Here is a 24,302-nt window from a genome sequence, read left to right as displayed (position 1 = left end):
TACAGTCTTTCCTTTATCACCAGGTTCTGAAATTTTTCTATACTCCACATCAACTAAATACTTCAGTGTGATCTAATTATGATTCATCAGTGGCTATTAAGCAAAATGAGATTTACAGGTGTTCATTGCCTCTAAGAAACAAGTCTATCTCTTTGGAGTCACTGATTAAAATGGGAAAGTACAGAGTGGGAATTTATTATATAAGCTAAAACTGAATCAAGTTGTCAATATATTCTTTTTTAAAAATGTATTACACAGTCTCCAGAGCTGTGCTGACATTGTTAGTAACATTGATGCACAACAATACTTGGGTCTAAAAATTGTTTTATTCATAATGTGTTGAATGTCCCAGTAAACAAAATGGGTAGTCTTTATCAGTGCATTGTTTATTATCAAGCTGCCAAGAAAGTTCCACACTTAATAAAGTGTTTCAAGAACAAAAAGTGTCAGCAGTGCCCTTAGTTATAGGATATAGTTTTATTTATTATTTTAAGTCTTGTGAGTTAGTAGGCTCAGAAAGGAAGGACATAATGAAGTGTAACTTTTGACACTAATGTACTTTGCACTGTTAATATAATCTGCCCTTTCATTTTCAATAGTGAATCAGTGATGCACAGTAGAGTCATAAATTTGGCAGATTAGTTTATGATATAGGTATCTATATTTAGTGTATGTGATATTGAAGTGCTTTTAGCTACTGGTGATTCATTATTCTCAAGCCAGTGTCTCTCTGCAGCCATATTCTCCTTCCTACGTCTTGATAAACAAATGAATTTTCTTCCCAGAAATATTAAATATGTTAACCTTACAAATATTAAATTTGTTTTTAACTTTTAAAAACTGTACAATAAGAACATTCCCAGGGAATGGGAGGGGGTCTTTGTTCTTCATTTACTTTGAATAAAAAAGTTCTTGAGGGTAAGAAAACGTATCTGCTCATAAAATACCCAAAATCTACTCCTTTGGAAAGTCTAGGTAACTTCTGGTGCTGTACATTGTATTCGTTTGGAACTAAAAAATCTTGATAAATACTAGTAGGTTTTAAAACATAGACATACAATCTTGAGAGACTAAGCAAATAAATGTCTGGAAGCAGTCTTGTGTTTTGTGCAGCGATGGAGCATAAAGCTTCCAATTAGGCATGCAGATTTGTTTATCATCTAGGAATTGTTTCTCTTGTTCAAGCTCGCCATTCTTACCTTGTTTTACTTGTCCTGCAGTTTGAGACGACAGGACTAGATCTGTCAGTAAGTAGAAAGGGGTTTGACCTACCCTTCTGAAAAATCATGGAATCATATAGAGAAGTAGGGCTGGGAGGGACCTCCAGAGGTCATCTAGTCCAACCCCCTGTCTCAGGCAGGATCACCCCTATCTAAACCATCTTATACAGAAACAGGCAGTTTCCAGACCTCCTGACTATGGAGTATAGAAAGATCCTACTCAGCTAATCTAGCTACAAAATGTTTCTTTCTTTTGTTCCTTTATTTTCAAGGAAGATTAACTTTAAAAAAAGAGGAATAATAGGGAAAAAGTTGCCTGTTTTGCTTATTTGTCCTGCACTCTTGCTGGGCAAGAGTTGTGCAGTTCTGTTCTCAGTAATTGTTCTGCTCTGGAAGTTTCAGATTTCAGGTATAGATACCATGTCTGCCATCGTGTCCCACCCTCCACCCCCACACCCCAACCCACCCCTAGAGGTGCAAGTAGGAGCAGGTTCCTGGATTTGAAGCCTGTAACTCTCGGTAAGGTGAAGATTATAGCAGGAAACAGAAGCACTCATGCTAGCTCTCCCTTGGCCCTCACCCTTTTCTCAGTCTAAATAGTACTGCAGAACAAGTGACATTAAACAGTGCTTGCAGCAGGTTCCCTGTGCCAGCTCAGCAAGCTGAAACAGTGGCCCAAGCAGCTTCAGTAGTTCCACAGATCACATTTCCAGTACCAGAGATAAGACATCGCAGAACTGCCCTTCAGGAGCTTAAGTATGATCCGCCTTGCTGTTCTAGGGCCACTGACAACATTCTTCTTTTCACTTTGGTGTTCCTGCTCCCAGTCTTTGAAAGCACAGCAGTGCCTCATGGCAGTGTTCGGGTAAGCAAGAGGTCTGTGCACTTTTGTCTTCCTGTTTCAGCTTTTCTAGCTGCCTCCTTCCCTTGAAGCAGACTTTTCAATGGATCTGTTCCTAAGCCTGATTTCTCTTTTTGGCCTCTCTTTCTTTATTCTTCCCAGGTGAAATAAGGCATGCTCAGCCCAGCCTAACAAGTGCAGATTCTTGAAACCCAGCTGCTTCTGGAAGTATATCCCTCTCCACACAAACTACAACAGAGGTGCGGATCTGTATCAGTAACTGATACAGAGCAACTTAGAGGAAGAAAGCAGTCTTGCTCTGCCATGTGAAAGAAGCCACGTTCTCCCAAGTTAAGGATAAACATCAATATAAAAAAAGGAAAAAAGGAGGCAGATTTAGGACAGGATATGTGAGGGCCCTCAACTGTTAGGCTATGTCTAAGAATGTTAATGAGAGTTAAGCTGCAACCACCCTACACTGAACATGTTTGAGCTCATAAACTAGGCAGGGTAGGCAGCTCAGGTGCACATCTTCCTGGTCCTGGGCGTGTGCCACGTGGACAGCCTGAGCATAGAGCAGGTGTGAGTGGGCAGAGCTGATCACTTGGTGATGCTCCTGGGCTTGTACTTTAAGGCTCTTATAGATATAGCCTTAGTGACTTCAATTCAGAGAGTCAAGCCAGACAAGTTTAATGTTACCTTCAAACCAGAGTGTGAGCTAATAGATTCCAGGTCTGTAAAGGAAGAGAGCTGAGCAAAGCAGTTCTCCTTGATTCAGCACTTATATCCACTCAGATCTTAGAAAGGAATCCTCTTATCATTCTGTTCCAAATCCAGCTGTCCAAAAGAGAGCTTCTGGCACATGTTCAGTGTTCACAAAGCCATTAAAATCCACCCAGTAAAATTTTAATATCCAGTTAATGAGATGCCTTGGTCTGTCCCACCAGCTGTTTAAAAATAAAGCATCAGTTCCTTCATGTATTGCAATAAAAAACAATACACAAGAGCAGAACCTTAGCAGGAAGACCAAAAGCCATCAAACAAGTTGATCTTCTGCTTTCAGAGCTGAAAACTTCCTGTCTTCTGAAGAGACTTGCAAAGCAGCAACCTGGTTGTCCATTTTTGTGTTCACTGGAGTGTACATGTCAGACATATGGGTATTTCTGGATGCAGCCTCCAGTAGGGGAGTGCTGCATATCTTGAAAGATGTATATTGTGAACCCCCTAGGTTTTTTCTCTATGTGTTTTTCTACTTGTAAATAGTTATTGGAGGACTTCACTTGTCTACTACTCTTAAAATTCCACTATGTAAATGTTGAATGCAAAGAGAGGGTGAAATTTGATGTCTGATCATTTCTATCATCTATGATTCACCATTCTGACTGAATTGTTAAGTGAAACAAAGGGGGCAAAATGTAATTCAGTAATAATATATTCATCAATGCTCTGTACTTTGGCTAAAAATGGGGGAAATTGGCATTTAATATAGTCTTAAATATTAGAATATTATCTATTTCTTCCCTTTGGAAGCATTATTATGCTTTTTTAAACTGCATGGTCATGCTGTTTTAACTTGCAATACAGAAGTAAAACTAATAGGAAGCCTAGATGCCTGAAGATTCTTCTCTAGGTTCAAATTTTTTTTTCCCTTACTTTCAGCAAGCATACTTAATACAGAGGAATTTTTTTTAATTAATTCAAATAATCAGGTTGTCAAAAATATGTGTCTGTCAGTGAGAATATACTGTGTTTGCTTTACAGAGCCCCTTACGGAAAAGCTGTGGATATGTGGTCTGTAGGCTGCATTCTTGGGGAGCTAAGTGATGGGCAGCCATTATTTCCTGGAGAAAGTGAAATCGACCAGCTCTTTACAATACAGAAGGTGCTAGGACCACTCCCATCAGAGCAGATGAAGCTTTTCTACAGCAATCCCCGTTTTCATGGGCTGCGGGTAAGGGAAATTGGCCTAAAGCCTTTTGTTATTTTTTTCAATTTTTTCTGCTGAAGTGATATTTAATCCATTGTCCTTCAGAAAATATATATGTTAGATCCTTTTTCCTGAGATTCTGTGTGTTGCCTAATTTAATCTAAGTTTGTCTGTCTAAAAAGATAAAGGACAGATTTAGACTGTAAAGACATTGTTTGCTTTATAAATTTAATATTTTTCACAACTTTGCTTTCATGTGAAAGCGTTTTGGTGAGTTCAGAATGCCTTTCTAAGCGTTTCTTAGACTGGAGCTTATATTTTCTCCAGGTGAGACACTAAAGGTTTATGGCAGGATCAGGAAAGAGTATTACATCTGGTAATTGTTGTGTCATTGCCAGAAATGTTATTTGTGCCTTCCTTGCCACTTAGTTTTGGTTCTCCTGACAGCTGCTGCCATTTGGTCAATTGCTACTACTCAGAATGATCCAGTGATAAATTTCTGAACTTGTTAAATTGGAGAAATGGCCAAAGTTAAAATTTAGTAAAAATTTGCAGTTTTACATTTAAAAGGAAAAGATCAAATGCTCAAATATGTAACAGGGAAAAGCTGGTAAAGCAATAGTACTACAGAAAAAGTGTTTGGTAGTTAAAATGGATCACAAAACAAGTATGAGTCAGCAGAGCAATCCTGTTGCAGAAGCAGCATTTGTGAGGCCTCAGCTGGAGTTCCATGTTGAATTTTAGACTTTTATAAAGATGTTTATAAGTAAAAGAGAGTCCAGAGAAGGGCAGCAAGAAAACATGATATGTTAGAAAAAGTTAAAGGACATCCCGAGCCTCAGGGCTTATGCAAGTTGCCAGGTAGGTCCAGAAATAATTTTTTTTCCCCGCATGAATGCTGCTGTTTTTTTTGTGGTCAATTTTGCCATCTTCTGAGGCACTGACCATATGTACAGATGTTCTTTTAGCTTGTTTTTGTTTTTTTCTGACTGGCATGCACTGATGCTACTGCCAGTACTAAAAAACGTAGAAGCTTCTGACTAGAGTGTCTAGCTCTTATGCTCAGGGTTGTATCAGTCACAAAATTAGTAACCAAGAAGGAGTTTTTCCACTAGCTCCAATTGGTATGTGTTGTGTATGTGTGTAGGAGGGAGGAAAGGGCATACTCCCATTGCTTTGGGCATGGTCTTTTCTAAGGATCTGCTGAGCACATATTAACAAACTACTTCACTGTTTTTGCATTGGCAAGGTATTAGTAGTGCCCTCATTGCCCCTGCTTCTACCTCTGACATTTTATGGGGAGTTTGCAGTGGTTCAGAGTTTGTTCATTATATTGTGGGTGAGGACTTGAAGTGGCAGTTTTGGGAATCCCTTTGATTAATGAGCGCCTGTTAATGCAAGAGGCTAACACAGTGTCTCAAGAGAGGCTGCTTCTAGTCCTGTGTTCCTGTGGGTTTTAGCTTGGAAAAGAAAATCTGGGGGGAGGTGGGAGAAGGAGGCATCACATACATTAGAGGTTTTTGTATGTGAAGCCTTCTCATACATCAGAGGTTTTTGTAAAATTGGGGCAATTAATTTTTCTTTATGTTCACCAAAGGGAGGACCAGCGATGGTTGGCTTAAAATGTCACAAGAGATTTCAGTTAGAACAGAATTTCTAACATAATGATATTTAAGGACTGGAACAGATTTATTAATAGAATTCATTGAATTCCTGACATTAGCTTTTAAGAACAAATTAGACAAATATCTATCAGGGATTGACACTTGATACTGTCTCTGGAGAGCACAATAACCTTTGAGGTCTCTTCCAACCATATGTTTCTCTGATTTCTAGTCTAAAGCATTGCGTAGCTAAACAAAAGCTTTCCACAGAATAAGTAACCATTCTCTGAGCATTTCCTTCACCTCAGTTCCATCTATCCAGCCTGAACTGAAATGATGATATTAAATCATGCATTGAAAAATTACACAAGGAAGAGCAGGTTCATCTCTCTTATATAAGAGGTGGCTCACGTCTCACTCTAACTATATGGATAACGCATGATTTTTCAAATGTTTCACCTTCCCTTTAAATGGACTGGAACAGTTGCATATAGAATTAATTTTATCCTACACTACCAAGCTGTTTCAAGAAAGTGAAGTTCTCCTGAGTGTATCTTGAGGGTTCAGGAGGACAGCATTTATCAGGCTGAAGAAGCATCTGCAGTTGGTGTGTGCTGTTCCTGGATGTAAGGAATAGTTAAGAAGCCAGAGTCTGGTATGCAATTCAGGCAAGAAAGCCAGTCAGTGAAGATGTCAATTGAAGAGTCAGTAGGTGCGGGTTGGGGAGAGGGGGGGTGGGGAATGATGTAGCTGGTAAATAGTAGAGAGGTACCTGGGGAGTCAGGTGTCAGGCAGGTTATAATATGTCATAGTTTCATAGTTTGTAGGGTCGGAAGGGACCTTGACAGATCATCAAGTCCGACCCCCTGCCATGGCAGCAAAGAGCACTGGGGTCAAATGACCCCAGCAAGGTGTTCATCTAGCCTCCTCTTAAAGACCCCTGGGGTAGGAGCCAGCACCACTTCTCTTGGAAGTTGGCTCCAGATCCTAGCCGCCCTGACAGTAAAGTAGTGCCTCGTGATGTCTAGTCTAAATCTACCCTCTGCCAGCTTGTGACCGTTATTTCTAGTCACTCCTGGTAGTGCTCGAGGGAACAGGGATTCCCCCAATGCCTGCTGGCCCCCCCTGATTAGTTTGTAACAGGCCACTAGATCCCCCCTCAGCCTTCTCTTGTGGAGGCTGAACAGGTTCAGGTCCCTGAGCCTCTCCTCGTAGGTCCTGCCCTGCTGCCCCCTGATCATGCGGGTGGCCCTCCTCTGGACCCTCTCAATGCTGTCCACATCCCCCCTGAAGTGCGGCGCCCAGAACTGGACACAGTACTCCAACTGCGGCCTGACCAGTGCCGCATAGAGGGGGAGGATCACCTCCTTGGACCTGGTTGAGATGCATCTGTGGATGCATGACAAGGTGTGGTTGGCCTTCCTACCCACGTCCCCACACTGTTGGCCCATGTTCATTTTGGCATCAGTTATGATTCCAATATCCTTTTCTGCCTCTGCACTGACAAGAAGGGAGTTCCCCAGCCTGTAGGTATGCTGCTGGTTCTTCCTCCCCAGGTGCAGCACCTTGCACTTGTCAGTGTCATAAATCCAATGTCTATATTTAGTCCGTGATTTTTTATATCCAGTAGTTTGATGAAGTGAAGTTCACAGGATTGTCTGTGGAAGGTATTTTGTAAATTCCCTTTGAGGATTAGAACTGAGAGATTGGAGAGAGAGTGATTTCCTTATGAGAAATGTGCCCCCACAGGTAACGGGGTATTCATGTCTTTGATGGATTTCTGGTGTGCATTCATTCTGGTGCGCAGTTGTTGTTTTGTGTCTCCTACATTTTCCACCAAGACGTTTGGTGCACTGGATGAGATGTATACCATTTCTGGGGGTACAGCTGTAAGTTCCAGGAATGGTGATGGTTCTGTTGTGGGGTGTAGTAATTGTGGGGGTACTGGAGAGATGTTGGCAGGTTTTGCATTTCTTGTCATGGCATGATCTGGATCCATTCAGTATATTTTGGGCCATAGGAAGTTTGCTTCCTCAGCCTGACTAAGGGCATTTGTACCCAAAAGCTTGCAAAGAAGAATTTTTCCAACTATTTGAGTTGGTCTAATAAAAGATATCAGATTTACTCAAAGAACCTTGCCTGCCTATATCCTTAGACCAACACTGCTACAACCTATACCTCTTGAGGGTTCATATTTGGAAGATGCTGTTTAATAGATATACAAAGAATGTACATCTTATTAGCAAGTCAGATGTTGTATGGTCCATTCATGTGGGTATAAACCAGAACAAATGACATGTTCTGAAGAAATTTATCCACCCATATCTAGGCTACAGGAATCACCACCATACCTTAAATACATTTAGCATCTCTTCTGTAACCTTTTGTAAGAGGTTAGAAAGTCAAATTATATGCTGCTATACCACATGTTCATTCTCTCCCTTTCTTTCTCTCATGCACACATAGGCATACAAAGATTTTTTCCTCTCATAGGTCATAGAGAGCATTGAATGACCTCTACCTTACTCCTTACTATTGAGGATGGGGATTGCTATCACATCTTTAAGATCAGGGGAGAACAGTAACAAGCCCAGCATAACATGTGGAGGGATATCCAAAAACATAAAAGACATGACTACTGATAGGGGCATGTATTTATAGAAAGCAAGTTTGTGTGGGGCTGTATAAACCTTATCTTGCAAGTGGTAAAATGTGCGTGAACCCTAATTTGAAATTCTGGACTCTGTGCCAGCTCTGAGAAAGCTTTACAAGCCCCCCCACCCATTCCTGCTGGAAGAGATATCTGCAAATTATGCCCTCTAAAGACTGGATGTGCTCCACCTAAGTTGACCTCTAAGCAAGGTCTTGAATAGCAGAATCTGTGTGGGGTTTGGTTTATAATTAAAATGCTCATTTTGACAAAATTATGGCCCTTGGAGATCTGTTTCCCATCTAGAATATTGACAGTAGAAGAAACCCTTAGAGGAAATATAAAAAGCTCTTGAAAGTCCCAATTTAATGTATTGTTGCCAAATTTCACATAAGTTCTAGTCGCGATCCATATAGCAGACTCCATATTAATTAATTTCTGAGCACTGGTAAATCACTGTAAGATGAAAGGAAGAAAAGAATGAAAGATAAACTGTATTGAGACCTGAGGATATGGTGAACACATTGAAACTAATGTTCTTTCATCTTCCCACCAAGTTCACATAATAATGTAATATATGAAGGATATTGAAAAAATATTGAAGGATATGTCAGTTGAAAAATTACTTCAAAATGACATCGGCTAGACCAGAATGACTGTGTAATGGAAAATGCACCAACAACATTGGAAGCAAAGACTCTTTTCCCTCCTTGCCAGGGTAGGGCTCTCTGTCCTGGGCCAGAGAATCAGCCCTCCTCTACCTTGGTTTCTTTAAGGCCCCATAAGATTTTCTCTTGTGTCTACCTAATAAGTTAGCTTCAACAGAAGGGTTCACTTGGGCCTCCCTAGGGTGAAGACAGTATCTTTAGCCTTTGGGTTAGGACAGTGTCTTTTGATGTGGGAAATTGGGGTTTAAATCCTTCATGATCTCCCATGTACTGGGCAATTGCTGTGCTTGCAGAGCAGGAAGTGGGTGGCATAACCACTATGTCTGCCTTGCAGCAGCAATCAATCATTAGTTACAGGTTTTCATCAACAACAGTTTTGGAGGTGGGAGGTGTCTTCTGTCTGTCTTGCCATCATATGCACATAATTGAAAATTTACCCTGTGTAACCTGTACTTAGAGAACCACCCATGTTGAGATTGGGTCCATTATAAAGTTTTTGGACATTATCTGTATAATGTACAGCTAATAGGAGTTTGATGGTCTACACTCAATCATTTAAAAAATATATATTTATCTCAGTTTCATTATTTTGCATGAATTATGCATAGTGGTGTTACCTAGATTTTCAGAATAGCCTTTGAGAACTGGATCTCAGTTCCTTCAAAGTCACCACGACTTTGATGTCTATGCCCATTGAGCTCTGTCTTAAATTCCTGGTCTAATCCTGGGCACTTACAGCCAGGCCACACCCCTGGCCACCACTACCCTCTGGTTGGGAAGGAGGAAAGGAAAAGAGAGTGGAGGATGGTGGCTGCCTGCCATATGGGAAAGGAAAGAGCAGTGAGGGCTACAGAGGGCATCAGCATGGGAGAGAACGGGATGTGCCAGCTGCTTGCTCCATCTTGCAGGCCAAATTCAGTCACTTTGGGGGACAGGATCTGGCCTATGGACTATAGGTTGGGCACCGTTGTCTTATTGCTGCCCAACAATAAAATATTGATTGAACTTACTGCTTCTTTCTTTTGTTTAAAAGAGAAAAACAGTTTTCTACCCCATGGGTTTTTTTGAGTGAAAATATATAAACAAATTCAGTGGACTGCAAATCTTACTGATCCTAGGGAACCTCAGATTGCACATCTGAATGATGCAGATGGATGCTCTGTATTTGTTGTATTGAAGACGAACGTTGTACGTCCTCCATGTGGCACAGTGCCCCCTCAAGGGCCCAGCATGCCTTAAAGGTGGGCACTGCCCACCGGAGCACAGCATGCTCAAACTCCGCGAGAGGCATGCCCACACCAGGAGGCTGAAAAGCCGCAGAGTATCGTGTGAGCCGGTCCCAGCAGCATTTGAGGACGGCCATCTTGGCCTGACCCAGAAGAAAGTTGGCGAGGCAAACAGTGCCCTGCTCAGCTGCCCGATACAGGTAGGAGCACGCATAGGTGTTCTCTGAGAGGCTCCTGCCCAGTGCCCGCAGAGCCAGCTCGAGGGTGACACAGAGTAGCCGCAGGTGGGGACAGTCAAGGAAGGTATGAAAGAGGCTCTCCTCAACACCCCTGGAGCAGAAGGGCAGGCCATCGAGGCGGCTGTGTCAAAGTGGGACACAAACGTGCCAGTGGCCACACTCTGTGCCAAGCCACGCAGGCATTTCCTGCAGAACCAGAGGCTCTTGCACAGCACCTCGTCACTGCTGGCAGCCAACAGGGTGGCCTCAAGCTCTGCCACATCTTCCACCAGCTCCCGGATACAACAGCACAGTTAATTTGTGGCCAGCTGGGTGTACTGCTGGCAAAAAGCCCGGATCTGCCTTGCCCACATCCCAGTATAGCTTCCAGGAGGAGTAGCTCAGTCTTGCGGACTCCCAGCCCTGCCAAAAGTGGGTGAAGCAATCCTGGAAATAGGAGTGTTGGAACAGGCTGATGCTGAAGCACCAATAAGGCGCCTGCACACAGGTTCAGTTCGCAGCAAGCCAGGCCGTGATCTGACAGGCCGGAGGGAACGATGTGGCCACTGCACAGGAGTGGCAGATGGTGCGTGGTGATGCAAAGGCGGTTAAGGCGGGCCATGGTGAGACCACCAGCTCTCATCCTGGCCCAGGTGTAGTGGTGCACATCGGATGCAGAGCTCACCAGATGTCGATGAGGTCTGTAGTCTCCAGGGCAGATTGCAGCTTGCAGGCTGAGGGCACTGGGCCGCTATGTGGGAAGAGCTATCACACTGGAAACGCATGGTTTCCCCCAAGGAAAAATAAACCTCAAACCTCCGCCCATCGAGCTTGAGGTTCAAGGAGTGAGCAAGAGACTGGGGGCCCTCCCTGAGGAGCGTGAAGACCTGCCTTTGAAAGGACAGGACATGCTTGAACTTCAGATCCTTGCTTCCTATCTTCAGTTGGTGAAAGGGACTCATAGGAACCCCATGGGGCTCGAGACACTTGGCCAGCTCCTGGTTGGACAGGTGCTGGGGCATGTTGGAAATCACCACCTTTATTGCCTGTGTGTCTAGGGGTGTGACAACATAGTGTATGCCTGCAAAGTCCAGGCCCTCTGCGCACACCCTGTTGACCAGTGTGGGAGCGCTCAGGTAAATCACTGGGACCGTGTTAATACGAGCCACATAATGTACGTTACACCATCCCAGGAGGTCAGCTAGAGCACCTGTGCAGACCTCCACCCCGACATGGGGAGGGGTATGAACCCTCAAGCCATGGTTAAGGGGGAGGTCTTGAGAGGCATCTCCATGCCAGTCACTGGGTGTAGGAGCGGCCATTCCTGCTAGGACAGGGTTAATCCCAAAAGTTAAAACTAAGGGAATAAAAAAAAAGGTATATATAAACTCTGAAGGTAAGTGTCTGGGAATGCGGCCATGAAAAGCAAAAAGGGAGGGGGGTGAGTGCCCAGAGGGGAGAAGGGATGGGTAAAAAAGGGAGGAGCGCAAGGGAGTTAGGAAAAAAAAAAAACTAAAAAGAAAAAAAGAAAAGGGGATAATTAGTACCCCTCGAAAAGCAAAAGTTAAAATAAGATAACTCCCCACGGCAGACAGGCAAAAAAGAAAGAAAGAAACAGTAAGACAGAAGCTGTGAAGTAGACAAACACAACTCACAGATGGAGAAATGGGAACTAGAATGGAGAGGGGACAGAGAAAAAGGGGGGGGGAAAATGCAAAAATGCAAGAAAAAATCAGAAAGTGAAGTAGACAAAAACAAGAGACCTTTAGACAGGAGATAGGAAGCCGTGGAGTCTTACACTCAGGATCTTCCCACGCAGCTCCAAGCAAGTCCAGTCTGAGGCATCCAAAGTGGAAGGAAGAAAGGAAGAAATCAGTCAACCCTGGTTAAACTTTGAATGTGGATGTGATGTGAGCTCTTGTAGTTGACCAGACCAGACATAGTTTATATACTTCTAGAAAGAGCCTGAACCTGCCACATCTGACCAACTTCACTCTGGAAAATTTCCATAACTTTGCTGTTTGCCACCTTGGTTTACTGCCTTTTTTGTCACTTTAGTATAGAGAAAACCTCTTATCCATAATACTATAACTTTCATGAAGTATAGCCCTCTCCTGATAAATTATGGGGTTTTTACTCCTTTTCACATCAAATTCAATGCCTAATATTGTTGAGGCTTGCTTTTTAATCATTATTATTATGTCTATTTTTTTAAAGTTTTTTTTTTTTTTTGAAGATTCAGTTATATCAGGAAGGACTCTCTGAGCTGCCACAGAAAACCTCCCACTCCATATGCCAGTGATAAACAGTATGCAAAGCTGAATAGAATAGAATTCTTAAAATCATAGTCATAGAGAATTAAGGTGGAAATGATCTCCATAGGTTACACAGTCCAACCCCCTATCTGAGGCAGGATCATCCCTATCCAAACCATACTGTACAAATCCATTGTCTAACATCTTAGAAAAACAACATGGTCAACCCTGATGCAACACCGAGCATAACACACTGTAACCTGTCACAGGTAAAGCAGGGGGACCACAGCAGCCAATGTCCTGCTACAATAAAAGTTGTTAATATACTTTCAAGTGATACTGGGAAGAGGGCCAAACCCCCACCTACAGAGGAAGACAGAATCCCCACAGTCCATAGCAATCTGGGTAAAATTCTTTCCTGATCTCAAATATGGTGATCTGTTCATCTTCAGTGTCCCTGTGTCTCCTCTGTAATTTTTTTGGACAGTGAGGACTGATTTTACATAGTGCCATTGGATGGCTTCGGAAAGAACTTCATGGTTGAAAATGGAGTAAGAAAACACTGCTAAGTCTAATTCCCCTCATAATAATGTATTCTACAACCAGCTGCCAGCATAAGTGGCCAAAAGATGCTTTCTGATATTTCCTGGTAGTCTTAGTACTTGGAAAGGTATTTTGTGGTTCTATTTCAGGCTTTCTAGATGATTTGCCCTCTCCTCCCCATCCCAATTTGAGTCATCTGTTAATCCTTGAAAGTTAATTCAGTGCTGTCCAGGATCAAAATAAGATTCATTTGAGGCTAATTTTAATCCGTTTGGGAACATCATTTGTTTTTTTTTAACCTTCTTGTATTTTTCCATTATGAGTCCATTTAAACCTCCCACATTCTGCCAGTCAGAATGCCAAAAGCATTCATTTGTGTATCTAGCTAGATTATTTATCATTTGAAAAACATCTGGTGAGCTACCTTGTCACCAACAATCCTTGGTTGCTTTTTTTGAGAGAATGAACAATTCTGCATATGGTAGAACAACAGAAAGCTGTTTCTACTGATGTGTTCTGTTTTTTATGCATCCATACCCTCCCCTTCAACACACACTACTCCACATGGTATTCATCTTTCTTTCCTTTCTTGCTGCTACCTACTATCTTTTGATGTCAGTTGTTTTAATAAAGCAAACAATGTTGAGATGACCTTCCTTTATCTTGCATGTGTCATGTTTTGCTGAAAGTGTTGTTGTAGTTTGGTTATTTATTTATATAAGCAGTAGATTTATGCTATATTTTATTGTTTTTACAGTTCCCTGCAGTCAACCATCCACAATCTTTGGAAAGAAGATACTTAGGAATTTTAAGTAGTGTTTTGCTTGACCTTATGAAGGTAGGAAAAACTGCTTTCTTCTTAGTGTTGGCTGTACAGGGGAGCTAGCACTGACCTCTCTGTGTTTACATAAACTCATACATTCAGTTTTAAACTATTCTTATGATTGTATTTTGAGAAGTTCTGTTGTTTGCAGCATCACTTTGATGTTTCCTAGGGGGAAAACCTAGGAGTAAGAAAAGTGCCTTTTGATGTTGCCAGGAGATTCTGTTCCCATTTGGCAGACTTAAAGCTGGTGAAAATCTCTCTCTCTCTCTGCCATGTTTTGCAATGTTTTTGTCAACATGTAATAAAATAAAATGGCCAGAAGTCCTGGATATTCTGGGACAATCCTGAATTTCAGACCCATGCCCCTTGGTGAAAAAGAACTTTAATCGTGAATATGAAATATTTGTGCTGGATTAATGCCACATGGCTTTCTGCTCCTGCTGAGAGGATACAGCATCATGCTATCTGATACCATGGGAACATAGCCATACTGCTTTTGGGCAGGGAGGTAGCCTGTACCTCTTTGATCAGAAGTAGTATAGTCCCATTCACAAAAGACTGCTCTCATGCCTGCTAAACTGCCTCTCAGAACCATGCAAATATGGTTATGCTGTATCCTACTAAGGAGCTTCTCTTAATGCGCGCTGTTGTCTGTAGTTCCAGTGTCCCATTTGTTCCAGAAGTTGGAAAAATAATAAGTTCAGCAGGAATTGAATGAAGAGAAAAGAATGATCTTGTGGACCATTCTTCCTTTGCAAATGTTCATGTTGGGTAGATCAACTGTAAATTTTGCATGTGGCCACTGTTTGTGTGTTCCTTAGTTGCATAGCCAGACACCTGCTGGGCATTGTCATCTGCAGCTGGAATCAATTGGAGCTATGGATTCTCAGCACCTCTGGAATTAAGGTGCTATGCAAGAAAAGCACAGGCATGAGAGTTAGGAGGCCCTGAGTTCTTGTTGTGGCTGTTCTGTTGGATAGCCTTGGATAATTCCCTTGACCTTTCTCAGTCTGTAAAATTGGGAGAATAACAGTCTGCTTACTTTCATGAGGGCTTATGAACAGCATTCATTTGTGTTTCTGGAGCAGTCAGACATTATAGCGATAAGCACCACAGAAAAATCCAAGAGAAAATTATCACCAAGGCAAGGTTGTATATGTTGGGCAGTGCAAGCAAGTGCCAAAATAGTTTACATAAAAAGAAGAAATATTGAATAGCTGCCTCATTTCCTGAGAACCATCCATCCTGTGCCTGGAATGAAGCAGAGATCCTGTGGAGGTAAAAATGGTATGTGGTTAAACACACACAATATTATAACGGATTCCAGAGAGGGTAAAGCAAATGAAGGTTTCACAGGCTCTTTCCATTTGTCCCTTAAGAGCTGTCACTCATGCAACGTCAAATGACTGTCTTTTCAGTATAGTTGAAAAGGCCACCAATTGAACAGCCGTGATTTATACAAACAATGTATTCTCATTGGTAATACCATATGTTCAAATGAATCAAGAATTGCTATGCACAGTCCTACTCCTGCAAAGACATGTATGGGTTTAATTTTTCACCCTGTGAGCAGTCTCATTTGTTTCTGTGAGAGTACTCCCTATACATAAAGATAAGTACGTTCCAAGGCTTTTCAGGGTTTTAACATGGTTAATATATTTGCTTTCATGTCCCCTTCAGAGGTTGTATATTCTTCAGGTATTTTACAACTTTTTTAAAAAGTTTGTATTTTTATATAAATTACTACTGGCCATATTAAAGCTATGTTATTTATATTGACAGTAGACAAAACTTCATATTTTAGTTCAAGTATAAATAGCGTGTACTTTTGTACAACAACTTGCACACGAATAATATGTGTCTTACAAAACTTTTACTAATAACAATGCCAAATTAGTCACCCTGATTTTGTACCTAATTTTATACATAAATGTTTCTCCTCTAGAGATCAGAAGATGTCAGTCTTCAAAAATAAAACAGACATAAATCATAACAGAAATCTCATTCCTGATATGGTAGCTGAATTGCTACAAAAGTATGTGTGAAATCTATTCCAGGTGAAGTCATTGACAAAACTCCCAATGTTTCTTTATATATATGTACTGTATTTACTCAATTGTAAGATGACATGTCTTCCCCCATTTAACATGGGGGTGGGGTCCCTCGTTTTTGAATCGAGTATGAGGGCAGTGTGAGGGCAGGCAGCTGCTGTAGCTTGGGCTTTAGCACCTTCCTGGGCTTGGGGCCACAGCTGCAGCTGCTGCCTGCCCCACACCCCCTGCTACCTCTGCACCCCACCATCTCCACCCCTCTCCCTGCAGCCTCTTCTCTCCATTCCCCGCTCCCCATGGAGCCACTGCTCCCTGCCTGCCCCTCTCCCTTCCCTGCTTACCCTTGTTCTGCACTGGCAGGCTCCATCCACATTGTAGCCTGGAGCGCTGAGCACGGCCCTAGCACAGCTCCATAGCAACAGTGCACAGCTGTTACAGGTGCTGAGCTGGGGCTGTGCTCAGTGCCCAGGCTAGAGAGGAGATGGAAACTGCCAGTATGGAGCAAAGGTGTGGGTAGCAGAGGTTGCAGAGAGAGGGGAGGGAGCACATGGAGGCTGGGGAGAGAGAGGAAGCAAAGGTGAAGGGGAAAATGGGGGCCTGAGTCTGTGGGGCAGGGAGGGCAGGCAAGGAGCATACTGCTTGACCTCCCCATTGCATCTTCCCCCCTGGGGAGGGATGAATTAAAGATGACCCTCCAATAATTAGATTCTATACATGAGTAATTATAGCAAATGTATACATTTTCCATATATAGAATCTAATTATTGTGGGGTCATCTTAAATTCAGTCATCTTAATGTTGAGTAAATGCGGTATTTTAAAATATCAAACTTACAAGGATATTTTTTTTATCAAACGGAGAAGTCTCTGCATAATCAAGTTCAATTTCTGTTTATCAGACCTGTTTCCCTATCTTGTCTGAAGGCTAACTATCTAGCATTGTTTTGCACTTTCACCCTTAAATACCTTTATTCTGAATTTGGAAGTGAGGGAACTGAGTTTTTTACAGACCTGCATAGGTCAGTATTGATTATGAGCTGAATATCATATAAATTAAAGTAGTAGCTTGGCTTTCAAAGAATCTTCTATAATAATTTCTTTTAAATAGATTCAGTTTCCAGATTCTTGTTAGGAAGTGTACACTCCTAATAGGAAGTAGGGGAAGAAGAATTGAATCAGTTAGACCCTTTCCTTCACACATTCCATATTTAAATTACATATTCAGATTTTTACAGTCATGCTTTGCTGTTATAATGGTATAATGATGTTACTTAAATTAGTCTTGCTATTGCAAGCAGTTGTCTCAGAAAGTACTGAGATGTGGATGTTGTTGAACTATTTTTTTATGTGACTGTTTTAAACACTAATGCTTGTTTAAAACCTGGATTTGCTTTTCAAAAGAACTTGCTGAAACTGGATCCAGGAGATAGGTATGTGACAGAACAGTGTTTGAACCATCCTTCATTTCAAACCCAGAGACTCTTGGATCGCTGTGGAAGTTCACCTTCACGGACAACTAAGAGAAAATCCTATCATGGGGAGAGCAACACATTATCAAACAGGTAAAAGCAGTAAAAAGACCTTCACTATTAAAACCATCATCATTTCACTAATGAATAAGTTGCTTTCAGGTATAAATATGAAATCATCTTCAAGAAAAGAAAAAGTAACCACTTGATAATTTTGACCTTTTGGCATACATAATATTTTCTATTCTTAGCTTAATGTAGTAGCTAAAGCTAGTTTTTGTATGCAAGCTGCCTTCCCTCTCAGTTATAAAACATACTTCATCTGCAAGTTCTTCACTGAGAACAGAGTTTTTCTGTAACTGGACCTTTTACCTTTGTATACCCATGTATGTGGTACTGGGAAAAGGTTGGTAGAATTAAGGTTGCCCAATACCCCCATTGTAAGAACTTGTTTTCTGTTACCTGCAACTTTTAAAATATTCACTCCAGCTTTTTTTTCATTCTGGGTTTCTGTGTCAAGCTGAATTTTTCTGGGAAATTTTAGCTAAAGTCACTGCTGAAAATGAGGCAGAGAAAAAACATGGGTTTTGCCAGATGTTAGAAACAAATCTGTTGATATTTTATTTGACCCCTTCTAGCTTCCTTGTGGTTTGGGGCAGAACTTGAAATTTAGTATGAAGCATTTTGTATCAAGGATATGCCTGTCGCTGTCCCCATATACATCATCCCAGAATGCAGGTTTCTGAAAGATTACAGTTCACAGATGCTTAGTAGAGATTTCTTACATTTCAGCAGCTGAATTCCATGAAAATTCTGTTTGTACTGGTCATGATCTAGCCTGGGGCTGAGCATAGCTTTCCTTGCAACTACAACTTTAGGCTGCTACTGCCAATGCTGCATCCCTGTACTGGAACTGAGGGCAGGGAGACTCTCTTGTGCTCTCAATGGCAGCTCTTGATAGGGACCAGGTGGCACTGAGGAGCAAGTCACCTGGCTTGCATGCAGAGTAGACAAGAGCTGGACCTGTGAGAACAATGACTGGAGAAGCAGATTGTGACAAGGTGCTGAGCCTGAAACTGGGGGAGCTGTGATTACTTGGGCAAAGAGACTGGAATGGGAATACAGGGAGGGAAATGGGATTTGATGACAGGCTGGGGATGGGCATTAGTTGGGCTGGATGGTGTGGGGGAAGACGACACAGAGCAAGAACCAAAGTAGTACAGGGGAAGGACAGGGACTGAGGAGCCTGGGACTGAAAAGCAAATGGGGTAGAAGCAAGAAGGCATGTGAGCGTACAAGGAAGATGAATCTTATGAAGAGCTGAGGTGTAAAGAAGAACCAGGCACAGCTGTTTTCAGTTTTAAGAAAACATATATGTATTTATATGAATGTCTTTGTGATACAGAAAATGAAGGAGCAGTCACCAACAAAGTCACAGCATTTATGCTTAGGGTTTAATTCAGTTTTTCACTGAAAGTGAATCCTTCAGTTTAGCATTTAGAGTTGAATTTAGCATTTTCATGTCTAAAAGATTTTTTTTTAAGTTTCTTGTTAAAAAGTGCTTTATTTTTCTTTTTATAATCCATGTGATACAGGTAAATATTAAAAGCTCAATCATTTATGTCAAATTAATTTGCATACAAGAGAAATGGAAAAAAAAATATTAACATTTTTAACTCTGTTTTGGAAGATACCAGAGAAAGCATTAGGCATGTGAAATAAGAATTTAGGTGGACAGGTTTGTAACTGAGACCTCTTGACTGATGGGAATGGGAGAGTGAGGGTTACACAAGGAAGTACCTATCCAGATGTGGCTCCAGTCCAAAACAGTCCTTGTTCTGATTAACACTAAGAATACCATGGGCCAGTGTCACGGATCCCCCTCAGGGAGTGCTTGCTTGGGCCTCCCCGGCCTTACCTGGTCTCTGTGAATATTCTGTAAAAGTCAGCCCAGGTATGGCTTCTACAGTTCTGGCTCCTTCGGACTCTGAGACCCCAGCCATTTGGTCTCTGATCCTTGCTGGTTACCCAAGCTCCTCCTTCCAGGAGCTTCCTTTCGGTTCAGCTCCTGAGAGAGGGATTTTTCCCTCTTCAAAGAGAGGGACAGCTCTTGTTGATCTAAGAAAAGATATCTCTACTACAAGTCCTGATTGCCTTTTCCTTTAGACCAATATGGCTGCTACCTCTTTGATAAAGGTATTTGTTGGAGTAAAGCCCACAAAGCAAGAAGTTTTCACCCCTCCAAAGGGGGTTAAGCAGTCCTCCTTTTCTCAGTCTAGCTTGCATAGCTCTGAGCCCCCTAAATTTAGCTCAGCTGTTCTTTCTCCAGTCCCCACAGTCCCAAGCACCCCATAGCAGCTTGGCTGTTCTCTCCTCAGTCCACAAAGAAAAGAGCCATTCCCTTTCCAGGCTCTGCAGCTTTCCAGCTGACACCCTGCTTCCCATTCAAGCTGCTCCCTCCATTGTTTGAAGCTTGTCTCCCTCTGCTTCCCTTGTCACTTCCTGGGTGTCACCTCCAAAGGATGTTTTATCAGTCCTAACTTATTGAAGTGTCAATAAGGCTGTTCAGTTCCTTGTTGATGGGTGTGCATCTTGGCTCTTCCAGCACCTAGGCAAGCCCTGTGTGAGAGTTGTGAGTATACCTGATGGGCTCATTAGAATCCAGGTTAACTTCTTGTTTTGTTGAGTCTACAGCTGGCAATGAATGCATAGCTTTACTATATGTTCCAAATATATTCAGGCCTGCCTAGCATGGCAGTGCTCTTACCCACACCTGTTGCTTGAGTCATATTATTTATGGTTGCATTTGGACAAACACAACACCATGTCTTAGTAAGGGCATTATTACTTTTTCTTCCCCTGTGTGCAAGCTAGTTAGAGGAACTAAAGTGTGCAGCATTGTTACAGCATGAACACATTTAGTCCAGAAATATTACCTGTCACAGTAGGCATCTCCCCATAGGTGTCCCTGTGAAGGTACAAAGAATTATGACTGCTCTCACCATGATTTTACGCTACCTGTAGTCACATGTCTTTTGTCTTGCATGCCTTACAATGTCCACAAAGAAGTGGAAAGCGCACCTATCTTTTTCCGTCTGTGGCTGGAGGCAGAAAAGTTCCCCTAGAAATCTTCAGAGATCAGCAGGAGAGTTCTGTTATTCTTGCCCAGAAGAGCTCCCTTTTTGCTGTATTAACTTATTTAATATAGTGCTAGCACAGTCCTAATATGTGACAATTCATCTTTATGTATTTGAATAAATACTTTAAATCTCCTGTGTACAATGTGCTTAAAACACTTAACATGCACATATATATATGTGGGAGTGGTTGTGTGTGTACGTGTTAGAATACATATGGTTTAAAATGTCAGTATTATCATTCTCTGCATGAATTAGAAGTGAAAATTTGGCAATCGGAACACAATATATTGTTTACCAGTATTACAGATTTATTAGTCTAAGTGTTTGGGACAGGGGAGGTCCAGACGTGTAGTTTGTAGTACTACACTTAAGTTCTTTCTCAGTATTGAAAAAACTACTTCATTTTGAAATCAGTGTATGCTACTAGAATTAGGAATGAATTAGGAATGTATACATATTTATATGTATGCTAACATATTAATTCTTCTTTATGCATTTTAATGTAGAAATCAAGCCAGCAAAAGTGCTGCTTTGCAGTCACATCACAGATCGAACAGCAAGGATATGCAGACTCTAGGGGTTGGACTACAAAGAGGAGAAGAGGTTCTACCAGCAAATGAAAGCTTCATAAATGGAAACCTCACGGGAGCTGCACACAGTCCAATGCATGCAAAAAAAACAAGCAACCCACCTGGAAGTGGCAGCAAGGACCTAGCCAATAATAACATCCCACATCTTCTCAGTCCAAAGGAAGCAAAGACAAAAACAGAATTTGATTTTAATGTGGACCCAAAAGCTTCTGATGGTCCAGGTACAAAATACCTAAAGTCAAACGCCAGATCTCAACAGAATCGGCACTCGTTTATGGAAAGTTCTCAAAGCAAAACCGGCACGCTGCAACCAGGTGAAAAGCATAGTCGCCATAGCTATATTGATACTATTCCTCAGTCATCCAAGAGCCCCTCATATCGGACAAAGTCCAAGAGTCATGGGGTCCTGACAGACTCCAAATCTGTGGGTAACCTTTCTGAGGCCAGAGCTCAAATTGCAGAACCAAACAGCAGTCGGTATTTTCCATCAAGCTGCATGGACTTGAACTCTCCTACCAGCCCAACTCCTCCTCGCCACGGTGATAACAGAACTTTACTCAGCCCATCTGGGAGGAATAACCGAAGTGACAGTACCCTTGATTCACGAAGACTGTCAACAAGACATTCCAAAACCATGGAGGAGTTGAAACTGCCAGATCATATGGATGGAAGCCATTCACATTCGTTATCTGCCCCACATGAATCTTTTTCATATGGTCTAGGTTACACTAGCCCCTTTTCCTCACAGCAGCGCCCTCATAGACACTCTATGTATGTGAGCCGGGACAGAGTGAGGTCAAAGGGCTCAGAGGGTGGCTTAAGCGTAGGGCAAGGGATGGCAGCCAGAGCAAACAGCCTGCAACTGTTATCTCCACAGGTGCAGCATAGGTCACTCACCAGATCTGTTGGCTCCTCACGTGAAGATTGTACAGAAGATACGAATAGGGTTAGTCTGAAATGTCATCTACTGCAAAAGATTTTATTTTCCTTTATGTGTTTCTTGCATGCCTCTAGGATCATGTTGGCAAAAGCAGCTTATAATTTTATATCTCCCTTCTATATTTACTTATTAAATTTGAGCCAACACAAATCATAGTTCAGTTTACTTATGGTGAAATACCTGCAGTGTGAGCACAGTCAAAATATATCGAATTATGATTGGTAAGTGGTTTCCAAACCATTGTTTATGCTATCTAATGTAATTTTTTACTAAACTGTTTTGGGGTTTTTTGTTGTACCATTCTGTTGTGAATACTAATCTTAACCCTTTTTGAAGTGGAGTTTTCAGGCACTTGTCTTACAGCAGTAGTTTGGTGATACAGGAACCATTTGAGATACTGCACTGTTTCTTTTTTCATGAGCTCTGGGCAGACCAAACATATATACTGGTATTTTTGGCATTGCGCAAGTACAAAAAGGTAGCATGAAGACTTCACAGTCCCCTAAACCAAGGGGACTTTGCCTAAACCCATGGAAAATTATTCCAGAAAGAATCACGAATAAAACTACCAGTGCAAGTTACACCAGGTTTAGTTTTGTCTGTGTCATTTCTAAGACAGTTACTAGCTAACAGTAAATTATCTATTACTAGATCCGTCATTGCCTACATGTAAAATCCCATTGTAGCTGCCTCCTGTTTGAACTATCCCAGAATAGCTGTGCATCTGTCTATTCCTGATTCTAGTGAAATTTATATTGGCATACAAAACTGATATAAATCACCCTGTGGTATATAGGAGTCTGTCCACCAAGGCCTTAGGCTGCAGCCATGCAACAAAATTACTATAGAGTAATTTGTTCTAGAGTTAACTCCACAGTAAATTTACTCTGTAGTAGGGAGCAGACATACAACCAGCTGTACCAAGCTCTCTGCTTAAAGGGAAACTGTAACAGTGTCTGTCTACTAGGTGGTGAGGGATCATACTTGCATTAGCTAAATGGCTACCAGAGATAAAATTGACAAGGGAAGGAAACACATGGTTGGTACATCAATCTGTAGTTATTCCTGACTTTTTGAGGGGTAGCTTTACCTTGCATTGAAGCAACACTGATGTATGTCTGTGTCATGTGATTGCTTCACTTTTGACCTGCAGTCAAATTACTTGAGAGGAAATATGCCAAGTGTTTGCATTTTTGTGTAATAAGTATGCAGAGCATGATAGAGGCTCTGTTGTAGGAAGTATTAATAAATATTGGCTTTTTGATAGTGACCCCTGTCACCAGTCTAGGCTGGGTTAAGTAAGGGCTCCTTTACACAGTAATTTTGGGCAGCTCCTGGAGCTCTTAACCCCTGGATTGTCCACACACTAACACCCTAAAGTGGTTTTAAGCACTTGTATGGCTCAAAGTTATGTAACTCCAGGGGAGGTTTAATTCTGTTCCGCACTACCCAGTTTATGTAGGCCCTTTCATAGTCTGTACAGAGCCAACTCCTCTTTCTGTGCCCAGATATTTTGATGTGAGTATTAATGTGCCAAATTCTGTGCTGGTTTGCATTTTTATGAAGCCTTACTGAATTTACGGATGTTGCATGTGACAAATAAACACAAAATCTGCCTCCAAATATTTAAAATACCAATAATCTTTCTGCAAATTTGGATAGTAACTTACGGCAAAAAGAAATGCCTAAGTGAGCATTTCACATAAATACATACAAATATATGCAGTGAAGTGAATTATAAGATAAGAGCAATTTGCTGAAAAATTGGAAAGGATTCAAAAAAGAGCTACAAGAATAGATCAGGAAAACATTGTGAGCTACTAAAGCTCAATCTAATTAATTAGTTTATCCTAGAAAAGAATAAGAGGTGACTGACTGTCTATAGGTATCATAGGGAAGAGATTTTTGTTAGTAAATGGCTCTTTGATGCCGTGCTTGAGAACTGAAGCTAGACAAGTTCAGACTAGAAATAAGACAACAGTTTTTCAAAGCTGAAAGTAATTAACCAATGGAACAACATGCCATTACCTAGAGATGTGTTGTATTTTCCATCATTTGAAGCTTTCTATCAAAATTGGATACCTGTATTTAAAAGTTATTCTAGAACTCAAGCAAAATGTACAGCTTTGATGTAG

General features: G+C 41.6%; 1 protein-coding gene across 7 annotated transcripts in view; it reads left to right on the top strand.

Annotated features, from left to right (window-relative positions):
* The window catches only part of CDKL5 (cyclin dependent kinase like 5), a 231,113-nt gene that overhangs the window by 170,822 nt on the left and 35,989 nt on the right, over positions 1 to 24,302 (top strand). For all 7 annotated transcript variants that reach the window (XR_002092672.2, XM_014608233.3, XM_006272645.4 and 4 more), the window contains 4 exons: positions 3,823 to 4,012; positions 13,910 to 13,990; positions 17,430 to 17,590; positions 21,144 to 22,173. Coding sequence is in view for 6 of the 7 variants with exons in the window: in XM_014608233.3 (XP_014463719.1) it covers positions 3,823 to 4,012; positions 13,910 to 13,990; positions 17,430 to 17,590; positions 21,144 to 22,173 (1,462 nt within the window). In the remaining variant the exon portion in view is untranslated. The remainder of the gene's footprint in view (positions 1 to 3,822; positions 4,013 to 13,909; positions 13,991 to 17,429; positions 17,591 to 21,143; positions 22,174 to 24,302) is intronic.

This window comes from Alligator mississippiensis, chromosome 1 (assembly GCF_030867095.1).
Source record: "Alligator mississippiensis isolate rAllMis1 chromosome 1, rAllMis1, whole genome shotgun sequence".
Lineage (NCBI taxonomy): Eukaryota > Metazoa > Chordata > Crocodylia > Alligatoridae > Alligator > Alligator mississippiensis.
The sequence above is the reverse complement of the archived record's forward strand: the minus strand, read 5'-3'. Positions and strand labels throughout refer to the sequence as shown.